At 41.6% G+C, this 13,814-nt stretch overlaps 1 protein-coding gene across 1 annotated transcript; it reads left to right on the plus strand.

Annotated features, from left to right (window-relative positions):
* Positions 1 to 321: 321 nt before the first annotated feature.
* pax10 (paired box 10) lies at positions 322 to 11,436 on the plus strand. The gene is made up of 3 exons (XM_053640598.1): positions 322 to 480; positions 983 to 1,153; positions 10,208 to 11,436. The coding sequence occupies exons 1-3, from the start codon at positions 378 to 380 to the stop codon at positions 10,294 to 10,296; spliced, it is 363 nt and encodes a 120-aa protein (XP_053496573.1). The 5' UTR covers positions 322 to 377; the 3' UTR covers positions 10,297 to 11,436.
* The last annotated feature ends 2,378 nt before the right edge of the window (positions 11,437 to 13,814 follow it).

Genomic DNA, 13,814 nt, shown 5'->3' on the forward strand with positions numbered 1-13,814 from the left:
TTCACATTGAGCATTTAGATGCTTTACTTATTTTAGCTCGTAAATATGGGAGAGCATTACAGTTGTGCCCTGCATTAGCACCATGTCTTCTAATGTAGTGTACATCCCAACAGTAGTGTTTGCTCAGTGTATAACTAAACAACACAAGAGGAATCTTTCTGTTCATGTAACACACTCCAGCTTTTGCTGTCAGGATGACACTAATTCTTTTTAATGCCAAACATGTGCAGATTCATGCCTTCTCTCTCTCTCTCTCTCTCTCTCTCTCTCTCTCTCTCTCTCCCTCCCTCGATCCTCAATAGTTAGAGGTCAAGGGTTAGTGTTTTTATTGCATACATGCTCATCTATGTTCCTCTCTAGGTTGAAGGGCCTATCATATGATGTATGAGAAGTTAACAATGCTGAATTTGCAAAGTAGTTCGAATTGGAACATGCCTAATGACTGGTACCATCAACAGAACAGCTCTACCACCCATCACAGCACAGGTGACTTTACTTACAGCATCTGAGTCTGAATGTGTTTTAAGTACAATTGTTTGCACAACCATGAACAAGAGCAATCATGCAGTATATTAAACCTATCTGGTATCTGTTTTTTTTTCTGGTCAGGGTCGCAGTGGTTCAATTCTATTCTTCTGCTTCATCATCTTCTTATTATTATTCTCAGTAGTTGTAGTTATTATTATTATTATTAGTAGTAGTAGTAGCAATAGTTTGTTTTGATTTACAGCTCTCAAACACAAGGTCACTTAAAAAATACAGCATACAATGCACAAAATCTATTAATTTTCCAAAATGGTTCTTTGATCTAAATTTAAATAGAACAATACATTGAGTACATTTAATTATATACTATTAATTTGGTACCATCCTAATTTGTGCATAGTATTAATAAAAATTATTCATGCCAATAAAATACTTGACTATGCAGAATTTAATTGAGCAATGTTATCAGTCTAAACACTAAAGTTCTTGCTTGTAGTGTCTGATGGCTGCATGGTGGACACAGACACAGGGATGGGGACAGGAGGAGGAAGAGTGCAGATGGAGAGGGACGAAGGAGAAGAATCACAGCTGCGGCTGCAGCTGAAAAGGAAACTGCAGAGGAACAGGACCAGCTTTACTCAGGAGCAGATTGAGGCTCTGGAGAAAGGTATAAGTTTCTGTTTTTTCAGGCCATCATTATGGATTTTATTGTGGATATTAGTGTATCACATGAACAGTGGTTAAATTTTAAACTTAATAATCTATTCACTACTTGACTCAGGCCATTATTTTAGATGTGACAGTAATAGTGACCTTTATTTTGAAATCCCAAATGCACATTATTCTAATCTAAATGATCAGTATAGACAAAACGTCTGGAATTATAGAAGTGTATACTTATTATATACTTATGGACTTTTTGAGGTGCATCTCTACGTTTATAATAGCAGTAATGGGAGAGAGATTATCCTAAAAAGATGAGATCCACATTGGTGTGGTGTACTGTAATGGCAGTAGGAATGTCAGGGAATTGGACAATGCATTGAAGACAGACAACGAGATAAACTCAATTTGCAACTTCTACTTAAGTGTATACAAGGCCCATGTGCTAGGGGATCTTGCATTCACAACTGTTTCCTAGACTGCTAGATTCCAGTCCTCAGTTGGCAGTTAAGGCTGATGGGTCAGACCCACAGACATAGATGCTCTGGCTGAGGGTGCCAAATCTTGTCCTCTGAAAGTGTTCTGACTAGTAGTGAAAACAACAGTGGGAACCAGGGTCTTGTTGGCCATTTTGCAATCAGAAATAGGATTCTGTGGCCTATTTGCTAAATCGTAGAAGAAGAAAAGCAGACTGAGAACCACAATTGTCATTGAGTTGATTGGCACTGGCAAAAAACTCTACCTCTGCCTTGCCAAACCTCTCCAAGATCTGGTACAGATGCCAGATGAGTTGGTCTCAGAGAGACCAGGCATGGATGGGCTCATCTGAGGAAATTTTGTGCAGGGTGGGACCGCTTGACTTTATTACATTATGATGGCTGAAAAAGTGGACTCCCATTCCCTTGTTTGAATGGACATTAGCATTTGAGCAGCATCTATGACATCTGAGAACTGGCAAGAAGAATTTTAAGGCCAATGGACCACCCTAAACTCGAATTGGTTGGTGTGTTCTGACTCCCACACACCATCAGAACCCACCACTCCAAACCAAACTCCTTCTGTTAGGAATGTCTTTGGGTTCCTGTTAGTAGTGTAAGGACATGCTCAAGTCCATGGTGTTTGGGGTCCAGCAATAGGCTAGTAATCCACCTCAGGAATGCTTTTGAAACTCCAGCAAGTACAGTATAGGGCCTTCACTAGTCATAGAATCAACAGATGCTGATACTGCACATGGCATTCTGGCCGAATATTATGGACAAGCATAATATCCACCACACATTGGAGGTAATGGAGTGGCTACCGTTTTTAGTGAATCTAGCAACATGGTATTCACTGTCAGACAGAGTGCTGTAACATGGACAAAGAAGGTAAGAAAGACTGTTTCTTGGTGAGGATCCAGCGAATATTCTGGATCCAAATATAACAATATTCTAATACCATTTGTGATCATGGGTAACTACCATACATCTTGAGACACCTTTGGTGCTAGGGAGAGGCCAAAGGTCAGGATTTTTTAACTGGAATGCCTCCCTTTGGAGCAGCATGTGTGTTCTGGGGCAGTAGGAACATGAAAATAAACTTGCGAATCATGTGATCCCTATCTGGCATTCCCAAGTGGAGGGAAACGTTTATCCTAAATGTAGTAAATCCAACTATGCCACCCTGGGGGAGAACCAGGGAAATACTTCCAAATAAAACCACACAAGTTTCACCAATCAGGGCAAGGAACATGAAAGTGAGACGCGAGTATTATATAAAAATTATATTTTATTATGACACTAAAGCATCATTAAAACTTAACGTACAAGTATAAAATCACTCTCCCATGAAGCACAATAAGGGTTTTAAAACTAAGCACTTCTCCAGGCCCAGGCTTGGTGGGAACAAGGCAGGTCAAGGAGGTCATCCAAACCTACTGCAAGTCACACCAAAATTGTCAAACACTACCTACACCATAAGGAAGTCGTTGTGTTGGCACACTGAGCACGCTGTGAAGCACACCACCGAATAAATGCAGCTAGCCTCCCCGTCCCACACCAAGATTCACTGCCTCCTGGAGAGAAAGAAAACACCGGTTAACCCAAAATTACACAGACACTAAACAATAAACAGAAAGAAGCAAATTACAGACACCGTGGTGTTCTGGCTATAACACTCAGGCCCACTGACACCACCACATGAAATAGAGGCAGTTAACAGCACCTAAACAGAACCAGAATTATGGTAGACAGTACAAATGAAAAATATAGCCACTATAGCATGGAGACAATAAGGCACAACATACACCCTCTCAATAGTAAGGTGGTTGTGTGGAAAAACAAACCTGAAACAGGTTTGAGGCTGGAAAACACTAATTTACCATTTAGCCGCTCATACTATGTGGTTGCAGTACATAAACCAAACATACATCCAAAACTAAAGTCAATGAAAATAGACACTAACACGAGGAAAAATAATAGAAAAAGAAAAGACTAGAGAAAACAATATGAAGAACAAGAAAGAATAATGTTAAAGCAAAACAATGAGATAAAACAAAACAAGAAACCGATCAAGCAAAACAGTACATAAAGCAAAACAGCAGCGGCGTCACATGTAGCATCTTCGGCTAGGGATTTGCCTTAGAGAAGATTTAGATGCTCAACTTCCCACTCTCACCTTAACACAAATATCGGAGTATCAACCTAAATCAACCAACTCCCAATGTGAAAAAGGGAGAGGTGTACTTACCATTGGGTTGAACAAACACCAGATGCGAAGTTGTACGATTACTCACAGGTACCGCGGCTCGACATACATACATAGATCATTCAGCCACTGGATAAATGTTGCGATCACTGAATGCGGTCTCCGGTGCCAACTCGCCACAATTCACGCACCACCAGCGCCGCTCTAAGACTATAAATAAACAAATTAGCCTTGAGATGTTCGCCCCATTACACCGTGAGCAAAGCCTGAACTTACCTGAATGGAAATGGGAAACGGAAATGCCAGGGGAGAGAAGAACTCTGAATCACCAAGACACTCATGCAACTACCAAAATAAGGGTACATAAATAGTTGGGTAGCTCCCAACTTATTGGTCTGCCGAAGCCATACCCTGAGCTGAGCCAATAGGATAGCCAAATACTTACCCTGCCGCATTCTACCCCCTTTTATTTGAATCGGTGTCCCGACGATGACCCAACGAACACACACGCTTGGACTATTTTGGGCTTACATCCCACAGCCTAAACCAAACCAAAGTTCTATTAGATGTATGGCCTGGTGCAGTGCCTGCTCTCACGCCCCCCTCCTCCACGGCCCGTGGTAGATGGTATGGGTTCGAATGGTGGACTACAGTGGCCTGCCCTGTTCTCCGCAAGGGGATGTCATCCGTACATGACCAAACCATCAAGCCACGATGGTACGCGAGATACAAAACAAGGAACCCCAAGGCCCCCCAACGACTGTGGCCCTCTCATCAACACTTACCGGCTTACTCTGTGATGGAACAGGGCCCCAAGAAACAGGAATCTGAGGAGCTGGCCCCCGACTTACTCGAGGGGTCTCCGGTACCAACATCAGCAGATCAACATCTTCTGATACTTCTACTGATGGCACCTCTTCCCTGAAAACAGGTGGATGTGTCAAGGCAGGAACTGGACTATCCTTCCGGATTTGGGTTTTCAAGGCAAAGCAATGAACGCACCTAACCTTGCCCATGTCATCCACAGGTGCAATGGTATATACTACGCCACCCATCTTGGGTGCCTTCACAACCTGGTACACTACTGGGCTCCACAGGTCTTGAATTTTATGACGTCCTCTAACGCCATACTCACGTAAATAAACTAACTGGGTCTCCTCCAGTAGTGGATCACGGACGTGGGCGTCATGTTTTGCCTTCCAACGACCAGCAGCAGCTTCCAGTCATTCCCGTGCCCCCTCAAACTCTACCTGTAGCCTAGCGTGATGTTCCCTCACCCACTCGTGCACACTACCAACCCCTACCTCCTGGACTCAACCCAAAAGGAAGTCCACTGGAAATCATGGCTCCTGCCCGAACATTAGAAAATATGGAGATTCACCAGTCACCTGATGAGGGGTGGTATTGTAACAAAACAGCACCTTTGGGAGACATAAAGCCCAATCGGCCTTCCGGGACACAGGTAGGGCACGTAGAAGGTTATGCAGAGTCCTATTAAAATTCTCACACTGACCATTACCCGCTGGATGGTAAGGGGTAGTGCGAGACTTTAACATTATACAGAGCACAAAGCTGCTGTACCAGTGAGGATTCAAAGTTACGGCCCTGGTCAGAATGGATACAATCAGGAACACTGAACTTATATAACCATTCCACCACCAAAACTTGGGTCACTGTTTCTGCCCGCTGGTCCTGTGTAGGCACCGCCAAAGTGTACTTGGTGAAAACATCTGTCATAACCAGCAGATTCTTCAACCCTGTACGAGTTGGCTCCAACACCGTGAAGTCTAGTGCCAGTCCTTTGTTTGGCCGAGAGGCCAATAGATGGCCCACGAAGCTACTAGGAAAAGGCTGCATATCCTTGGCCACCTGGCACCGGTCATACCCTCGACACCATTGTGCCACATCAGATGTCAGGCCTGGCCAATAACAACGCTGCTGCACCAACGCAGTGGTGCACTCAACTCCTTGGTGTCCATGCTCATGGTGTAACTGAGTTAAAACTTCAGACTGCAATAGTGATGGCAGCACCAGCTGAAGTCCCTCTTTGTCCCCATCAGAGCAAAACACCTGGCGATGTAATACTCCGTCCTGCTCACACACTCCTCTGCACTAGGAGGCACCCCATGCCTCCAAAACATTAGAGCCTCACCAATAACAGGATCCGCTTCCTGCAAGGACTGCATATCCACAGCCAGACTGGGATTCACAGTGACTACTGCTTGGGAACCCATCCCCGTCTTCCCCGCCTGCCTTACACTGGTGGGGAGCACTGTGACTGTCAGTAAGGCATCTAACTCACCCTGGTTTGAAGGACCTAAAATCATTGAGCACTGGTCTTTCCCTACCAAACTGTGACTTTGCACTTTGGTGGGACCTAGTTTTCCGACGGTTGGGGAAAACTCTGCCCAGCCCTCCCCCTATGAGTCGCCTTCTGACACGCTATGGAAGAAGGAACACGTTCTCCGTCATATTCACGAGCGTAATGACCGGGTTTTTGACAACGATGACAGAGTAATACCTCAGTACGGGATGATCGACCAACACGCCGAGGAAACTGCATACATACAACATGTTGAGTGAGTTGATTTAGCTGTTGCTGTTGTGATTTTAACATCTCCCGCATCTCCCTTAACTCCGACTGAGAATGCCCTTGCACACCATACTAGATGCCATAAGCCATTGGAACTGACTGACTCCAGCCCCTCGCACCCCCTGGCATTCCCTCCTGTTCCCACCTAATCGCCTCACCACGTACTGTCAATAAAGTAGAGGCGGGCTGGCGGCGAACTAGTTTCTTCAGCTCCCGGCGGAGAGCGCTATCGGCTACATACTCAACAAATTGATCACGCAACACAATTTCGGCATTAGGTGATTGCTGTTTAACCCTCTCCAGGAGAATCATCAAGGCCAGGGAAAACTCTAACAGAGATTCCCCATCCTGCTGCCTCCTGGAGAAAAAGGCTTTTGGGAGTGCAACATATGATTGAGAGCAACCATACAACTCACGTAAAATTGCGATAATCTTATCAGGATCTCCCCGTTCCTCACTGGGACGGTGTCTAATCTCCTCCCGTGCTTCCCCCTCCAAATGATCGAAGAGAAAGAACGCTTTGTCAACTTTTGACAGATAACGAGTCCGCATGCAAGCCTGGGCCTCCTCTACCCATTCGTCAATGACTGTGCCGGATTTACCACAAAATTTTGGACAACGTCGGTCCCTAGGCACAAAGACAAACCATTCCGGCACCACCGGATCAGCATCAACTGGTTGGGGAGGGTCAGGCACTACCGTGGTGGCAACAAAAGGAGCTGTGCTAGGACCAGGTGTCTAACCTGGCTTCTGTTCACGACGCAACCGGTCATTGTCTGCTCTCAATTGCGCCACTAATTCTCGCAACTCCTGCATCTCCTCCTCCATACCTATAACCACTACACTTTTTGCTTCTGAAAAAAAAAAGAAAAACAAGTCACAACTAATATTAAATCAGAATAATACCCACGTCTCATCTACATGAATCCTTGCCTTACCAGGTAAATCCTGCCAACTACACCAAAATGTGGCATTCCCAAGTGGAGGGAAACGTTTATCCCAAATTTAGTAAATCCAACTACGCAACCCTGGGGGTGAACCAGGGACAACCTCCCAAATAAAGGCACACAGATAAGTTTCACCAATCGGGGCAAGGAACATGAGAGTGAGATGTGAGTATGAATATAAAAATTATATTTTATTATGACACTTAAGTATCATTAAAACTTTACCTACAAGTATAAAATCACTCTCCCATGAAGCACTATAAGGATTTTAAAACTAAGCACTTCTCCAGGCCCAGGCTTGGTGGGAACAAGGTAGGCCAGCTACAGCTCGGGAGGTCATCCAAATCCACTGCAAGTCACACCAAAATCAAACACTACCCACACCATAAGGACATTGTTGTGTTGGCACACTGAGCACGCTGTGAAGTACACCACCGAATAAATGCAGATGTTCGCCCCATTACACCGTGAGCAAAGCCTGAACATACCTGAACGTATCTGAACGGAAATGGGGAAACAGAAATGGCGAAACGGAAATGCCAGGGGAGCGAGCAACTCTGAATCACCAAGACACCCATGCGCCTACCAAAATAAGAGTCCTTAAATAGTCGCGTAGCTTCCACCCTATTGGTCTGCCGAAGCCATACCCCGAGCAGAGCTAATAGGATAGCCAATTCACTTGCCCCAGCCACACCTACATCTGTCAAAAATTTCATCCAAAATGGGTATCTGTTGCACATCTCTCCAAAAAGGAGCAAACTTCTTGAGACAGAATGAAACAAGGGTCTAATATTGATGAACCCCACCTTGAACCCCCACAAAGCTGGGGGCTGGCAGCAGAACCGTATTTTGTATCTCTGCGTCATTGTCATTAGTACAATGATATAGTTGACAGCCAATGAGTGATGTTTTCAGCTGTAATGTGCGTCATCATCAGCCCCTGCCCATCATGGCATAGTTCAAGGTGGCATTGTGCTCTGTGGTATAGTACAAAACAGATGATGTGCAAAGGAATGCATTTGATGTGGGTTGCATTCCACCATCCAAACCTTCTCAAGCCACAGTCTAGTCTAGCATCCTCATGGTCCTCTGATAATGGAGGGAAATAATACAGGGCACTGATCTATAAGAAGCACTCTGTTGAGATGTACATGTGGCCTGCCGCCACATTAAAAAATTAAGTTCCTAGTTTGAACCCTGGGTGTCACAGTCAACGTAAAAACAGATCTAAAAACACAACCCATTTCAGCCTTCCTCCACCTAAGCCTACATTACCAAGCTTTTGGCTAGAAACAAAAACTAGAAAGCAAATGTAGAATATTTCAGGCAATGAAAAATGAAATGTCAGCCTTTTGAGTCATGTACTGGTGCTGAATGTGACCAGAAGGTGAAACATAATATAGAAGAAACTCATCAAAGTAGAAAGAATGAGAGGAGATTACATACAGCTTTGTAGGACAGTGCACCTATATCTGTGACTGTGGTCACAAGCTGCTACATGTATAGCATATCATGTTCATGTAGTCTGATGTGTAAAGGCAAAAGAAGGGGAGAACAAAAGATTGCCATATGACATTAGCTGGTAATACTGCATCACTGTGTGACTTTGTAGGAAGCTCCTGGTTCACACATGTTTGCACATGTGCACAAGGAGGTTACCAGGTGTTTCACACCATGGAGGTATAACATTCATGTAATAAGTGAGAACTAGTGAGTGGGTTTAAAAATGATAAAAAAGGAAATAATTAGCAAATATTAACTAAAAATGTTCGTGTAATGCTCACTTGTTGGAAAATCATTAGTAGGGAGGTTGACAGTTCATTTGTTCAATTCAATAAGAAATATACACTACAAGTTCTGCAAGAAACAACCTCATAAAATTATTGGCCTGCAAATGCAATATAACAGTGTGTGGTGCTGAAATCAAATAATAATAATAATAATAATAATAATAATAATAATGAGAAGAAGAAGAAGAATTCAAATTGCAAACTGTCATCCAGCATGATCAAACTAGCTTCTGAACATGTGCAGGAGTTATCTTTTATGTATCATATATGCATTTGACATAACTTTTTAAGCAATGTTTGTCCTCAACTACCTGTGATGTAGTTTTTACAGACATATGATTAGAAACCTGACATGTTTATCACACAAAGATGGAAACATGGCCTATTGACAATAAATATTCTGACAGTCTAATTTCTCACTTACCTCATATTTAATTTAATATCTGAATTGAAGTATGACTTTTGTAACTATGTGGCATTATTTTCTATTTTTCCATGATTATTTGTTAATGGATACATGATATATTCATTTTAATTTAAATTCATCTTAATGTGATTTCTGTGACTGTCTTTGTTCACTCATGGTGTACACGTTTGTTCCTTGGGTCATGATCTTCTGACCATGCTCATGTTGGTCAAGCGTGTGTCCTTTTGCACACACACATTAGTATAAATGCTGGTTATGTCCAACTTTGTTTAGAATATAGAACACCCAGGTTGTCTTCATGCATGCAATAAACCATCTCTTTTATTATAACCTGGCTCTCAGTCTCAGTCATCTTACATCTGATGAAACTGTAGAATTTTGATGAATGATTTACAATAACTACCAGTCATGGATAACTATGGTATCCTCACCTCTCAAGTACTCCCAGTGTTAAGTTTGTTCTTGAGTGAATTCCTGTTTAACTAAAGCTGTTGGTTTCTAGTTACTAATTTACTATGCAAATTAGATATGTAACTGATACTTGATATAACTAGTGATATAATCACCTGCTCTTCTGTCTGACCTTATTACACTTGTCATTTCTTTTCTTATGCAGAATTTGAGAGGACACATTACCCTGATGTCTTTGCACGAGAACGTCTAGCAAATAAAATAGACCTCCCAGAAGCACGGATCCAAGTATGAAGTTCCATCCTTGCATTTCCTTTAATCTTAGTCTATTCATAATTCATGGTAATGTCAATGTCATGGTAAGGGAACCAAGCCTGAATAAAGCCTAAAGGCCAAAGGTTCTCATAAAACTTCTCTCTGAGGCTTTATGTAGAATATGTATGTACATGTAGTATAAATATGTACTATATACCACATGTAGCTTTACCGCTAAAACAGGCATGACAGCTCATCAGTCCCATGTGTCACATCTGTGTGTCTGTTCACATCATGATTGACTGACAGGTGTGGTTTTCCAACCGAAGAGCCAAATGGAGACGAGAAGAGAAGTTGCGCAACCAGAGGAAATCTGGGGGTGGAACTTCATGCACCCAAACACATACTCCACTTAGCACGTCCTTTAACTCAGCCCTCTATCAGCAGCACAGCAACAGTGCAGGTGTGTATTCTTACAATACTAAACTACTCACACTCACTTTCAGTAAAGTGTCCTGGTCATGTTCATGGTTGGTCCAAAGCCAATCCTGGGAACACCAGTCCATCACGGGCACCATACACACACATTCACATACTCAATGAAATGCCAAACCAATGAGTTCAAATTATCCCAAAACACTGTTTATGATATCTCCCTGGTATAGATAAAAAAGGATGCTTGATCTAAAATTTAATTCTTTATTTGATTTCTTGTGTGTGTGTGTGTGTGTGTGTGTGTGTGTGTGTGTGTGTGTGTGTGTGTGTGTGTGTGTGTGTAGGCTCCATGATCAATCAGAGTGAGACAACCCTCCCTAGTTACAGTTCCCTTTCTGTCTATTCTGGAGTACAGGTAATGCTTGTTTTATTCACATATACATATACATATACAGTACTGTGCAAAAGTTTTAGGCACCCTATTTCTTTTAGTATAAACTTTGGTATAGATTATTTTTTTATTTTATGACTTTTACATTATCAAGTCAGTACAAAAGAACATTTTAGATTCCCAAACATTAAATATTCAGAAAAATGTTTGTATGTCATTAAAGAAAGCAGCATATTATGTAGGAGACCACTTTTTAGACAAAAAACACAATGAAAGCTGCTGGGTTTTGCTGCAAAAATAAGAAGCAAGTGTGACAGTCAAAGTCTCCAGAAGAACTTTGGCTGGTTCTGCAAGATGCTCAATAAAACATACCAGCTAACTGTGGTAGAACACACGGAACACATTGTACCGGAGACTACTGTTTGTATTTATTTAATTTCATTATTTTATAGGCATCTTCGTTTTACAGCATTTCCTTGCATGTGCCTAAAGTTTTGCACAGTACTCTGAGTATATATATATATATATATATATATATATATATATATATATATATATATATATATATATATATATATATATAGTGTACGTTTCACAGAATATCATTCAAGCATTTCAAATGGCAATAATTGAAATAATAATTAAAAAATCCATGCCCCATTTAAACATAATCGTTGCAAGGGAGGAAATATTAAATACATTGTTCATGTGACAGTATTTTTCCATAGAGACTTGAGAGACCTTGGTGCTTTCTCAGAATTCCAGAAGGCTCTTAGGGTTCCATTTTGAGTTTTTACGAAATGAAATGAGTTACTTGACATTTTATTTTTGTCTCATTTGAGTGAATTCTACAGTGACAAATGTTTTAATTTTCACTTTGACAAAATCACTATTGAAAAGTAAGTATATGTGTTTAAACTGTAATTGAATGTTGCCATGGACTATGCTCCCTAAATTATTTTGAGGGAAAATATATACTTTTTATGTTGAGCATGTGTTTCTTCCACCTTTGTTTGGTGATTAAAGCACTAATGCTGCCCTCTTGTGGTTAAAGCAATAAAATATTCCGTACACAAAACAATAAATGATAAACAAATAATCAGTATTCCTCTGTTAAAATGAATCTCATTCTTAAAAAAAAAAACTTCTTTTCTCTACCCCACTCTCCTTTCCTTAACATTCACTCCGGTTATGTTTTATCGTAAATTTCTGTTTTATGGCATGAATTTGAATTGTCTGGTCAGTCGGCCCCCTCATATCCTTGCATGCTGCCCCCTTCCCCTTCTGCCCCACAATCCTTTGAGCCTTCTTCTTACCCGTCTCCCCACCTCCCAGGCCCGCCTACTGGAAACACCAGCACAGGTAAGATCACCCCCACTTTTACATATGGCTGTCAATAACAAGATGAATATGAGATATCTCAGAATTTCAGCATTTATTTCCTGATATTTACATGTAGATTTGTTAAACAACTTAGAACATTGCACCTTTGGTGGTGGACCACCCGATTTTTAGGTGAGCAAAGGTGTTGGAACAAATAGTCTTCAAGTAATATCCCGTGCTTGCAATAACCGCATCAAGCCGGCGACCACTTATTATGTTGGCAGTGTGTTTTGGGTCATTGTCTTGCTGCATGATTAAGACTGGATGCATTTCTCTGTAAATTGGCAGACAGAATGTTTCTGTAGACTTCTGAATTCATTCTGCTGTTACCATCAAGAGTTACATCATGAATAAGGTTATGGGTCAGTTCCTGAAGCAGCCATGCAAGCCCAAGTCATAACACTACTGTACCTCCACCACACTTGATGATGAGGTAGTATGTGTTGCATCATGAGCAGATCCTTTCTTTCTCCACACTTTGGCCTTTCCACCACATTGGTCGATACGTCTCCTTTGAACAGTGGATTGTGATACCTTCACCCCTACCCTGTGGAGGTTGTTGGTGATGTCACTGACTGTTCTCACAATGTTTCTGTCATCGACTGCTGTTGTTTTCCTAAGCCCATCTGTTCGATGTTTGGTTCTTAGTACACCAGTGGTTTCTTTCTTTTCAGTACATTAAAAATTGTTGAATTGGCGATGCTTAGTGCTTGTGCAATGGCTCTGATAGACTTTCCCTTTATTCTCAGCTTCAAAATGGCTTGCTTTTCTCATATAGACAGCTCCCTGGTCTTCATGTTGATTTCATGTTATCCTTTGTAACAACAAATATAGTCTTCATAGATGAAACCCAGGGCTCAAACCAAGAGTAGACATTCAGAGATATTAATTGTTTAAACAATCAATATAACAGGGCACACCTGGACAACAAGAAACATCTGTCAGTCACATATTCCAATATAACATATCTAGATGTACTTTTAAAGAGCACTGTACTGTATATTACAGAGATATTCAAGCATGGGAATGGATTTTGAGTGTTTATTTTGGAAAATAGATTTACATTGCTATTTTATACAATTGCATTGCTTTAAACATAAAGACAGATGGCCTAAGAGTCATATCTTTGCTAAGTACATTAGTAAGTGGGTTAGAGTTAATATGTTCTCTTTCAAACGTTTGTTCAGTATGTCACTATGGTAAATGCCTAGGGGGTGACTGATCCTGGAAGCAACAATAACACCGTGTCTGTCAGTTGACAGACCAATCACCGCTATGATGAGGGAGTCCCGACTCCCTAACATATAAGACGCTGCTGAAGGTCATGTCATCATTCTCGTTTCTTTCC

The sequence above is a fragment of the Ictalurus furcatus genome, chromosome 13 (genome assembly GCF_023375685.1).
Source record: "Ictalurus furcatus strain D&B chromosome 13, Billie_1.0, whole genome shotgun sequence".
NCBI lineage: Eukaryota > Metazoa > Chordata > Actinopteri > Siluriformes > Ictaluridae > Ictalurus > Ictalurus furcatus.

What these genes read in the sequence shown, in the direction of transcription:
- pax10 (XM_053640598.1), top strand. Translation starts at nt 378, where the DNA reads ATGATGTATGAGAAGTTAACAATGCTGAATTTGCAAAGTAGTTCGAAT. An exon ending in CAGCTCTACCACCCATCACA is followed by an intron (nt 481 to 982) that starts GCACAGGTGACT and finishes TCTTGCTTGTAG; the next exon opens with TGTCTGATGGCTGCATGGTG. An exon ending in GATTGAGGCTCTGGAGAAAG is followed by an intron (nt 1,154 to 10,207) that starts GTATAAGTTTCT and finishes TTTCTTATGCAG; the next exon opens with AATTTGAGAGGACACATTAC.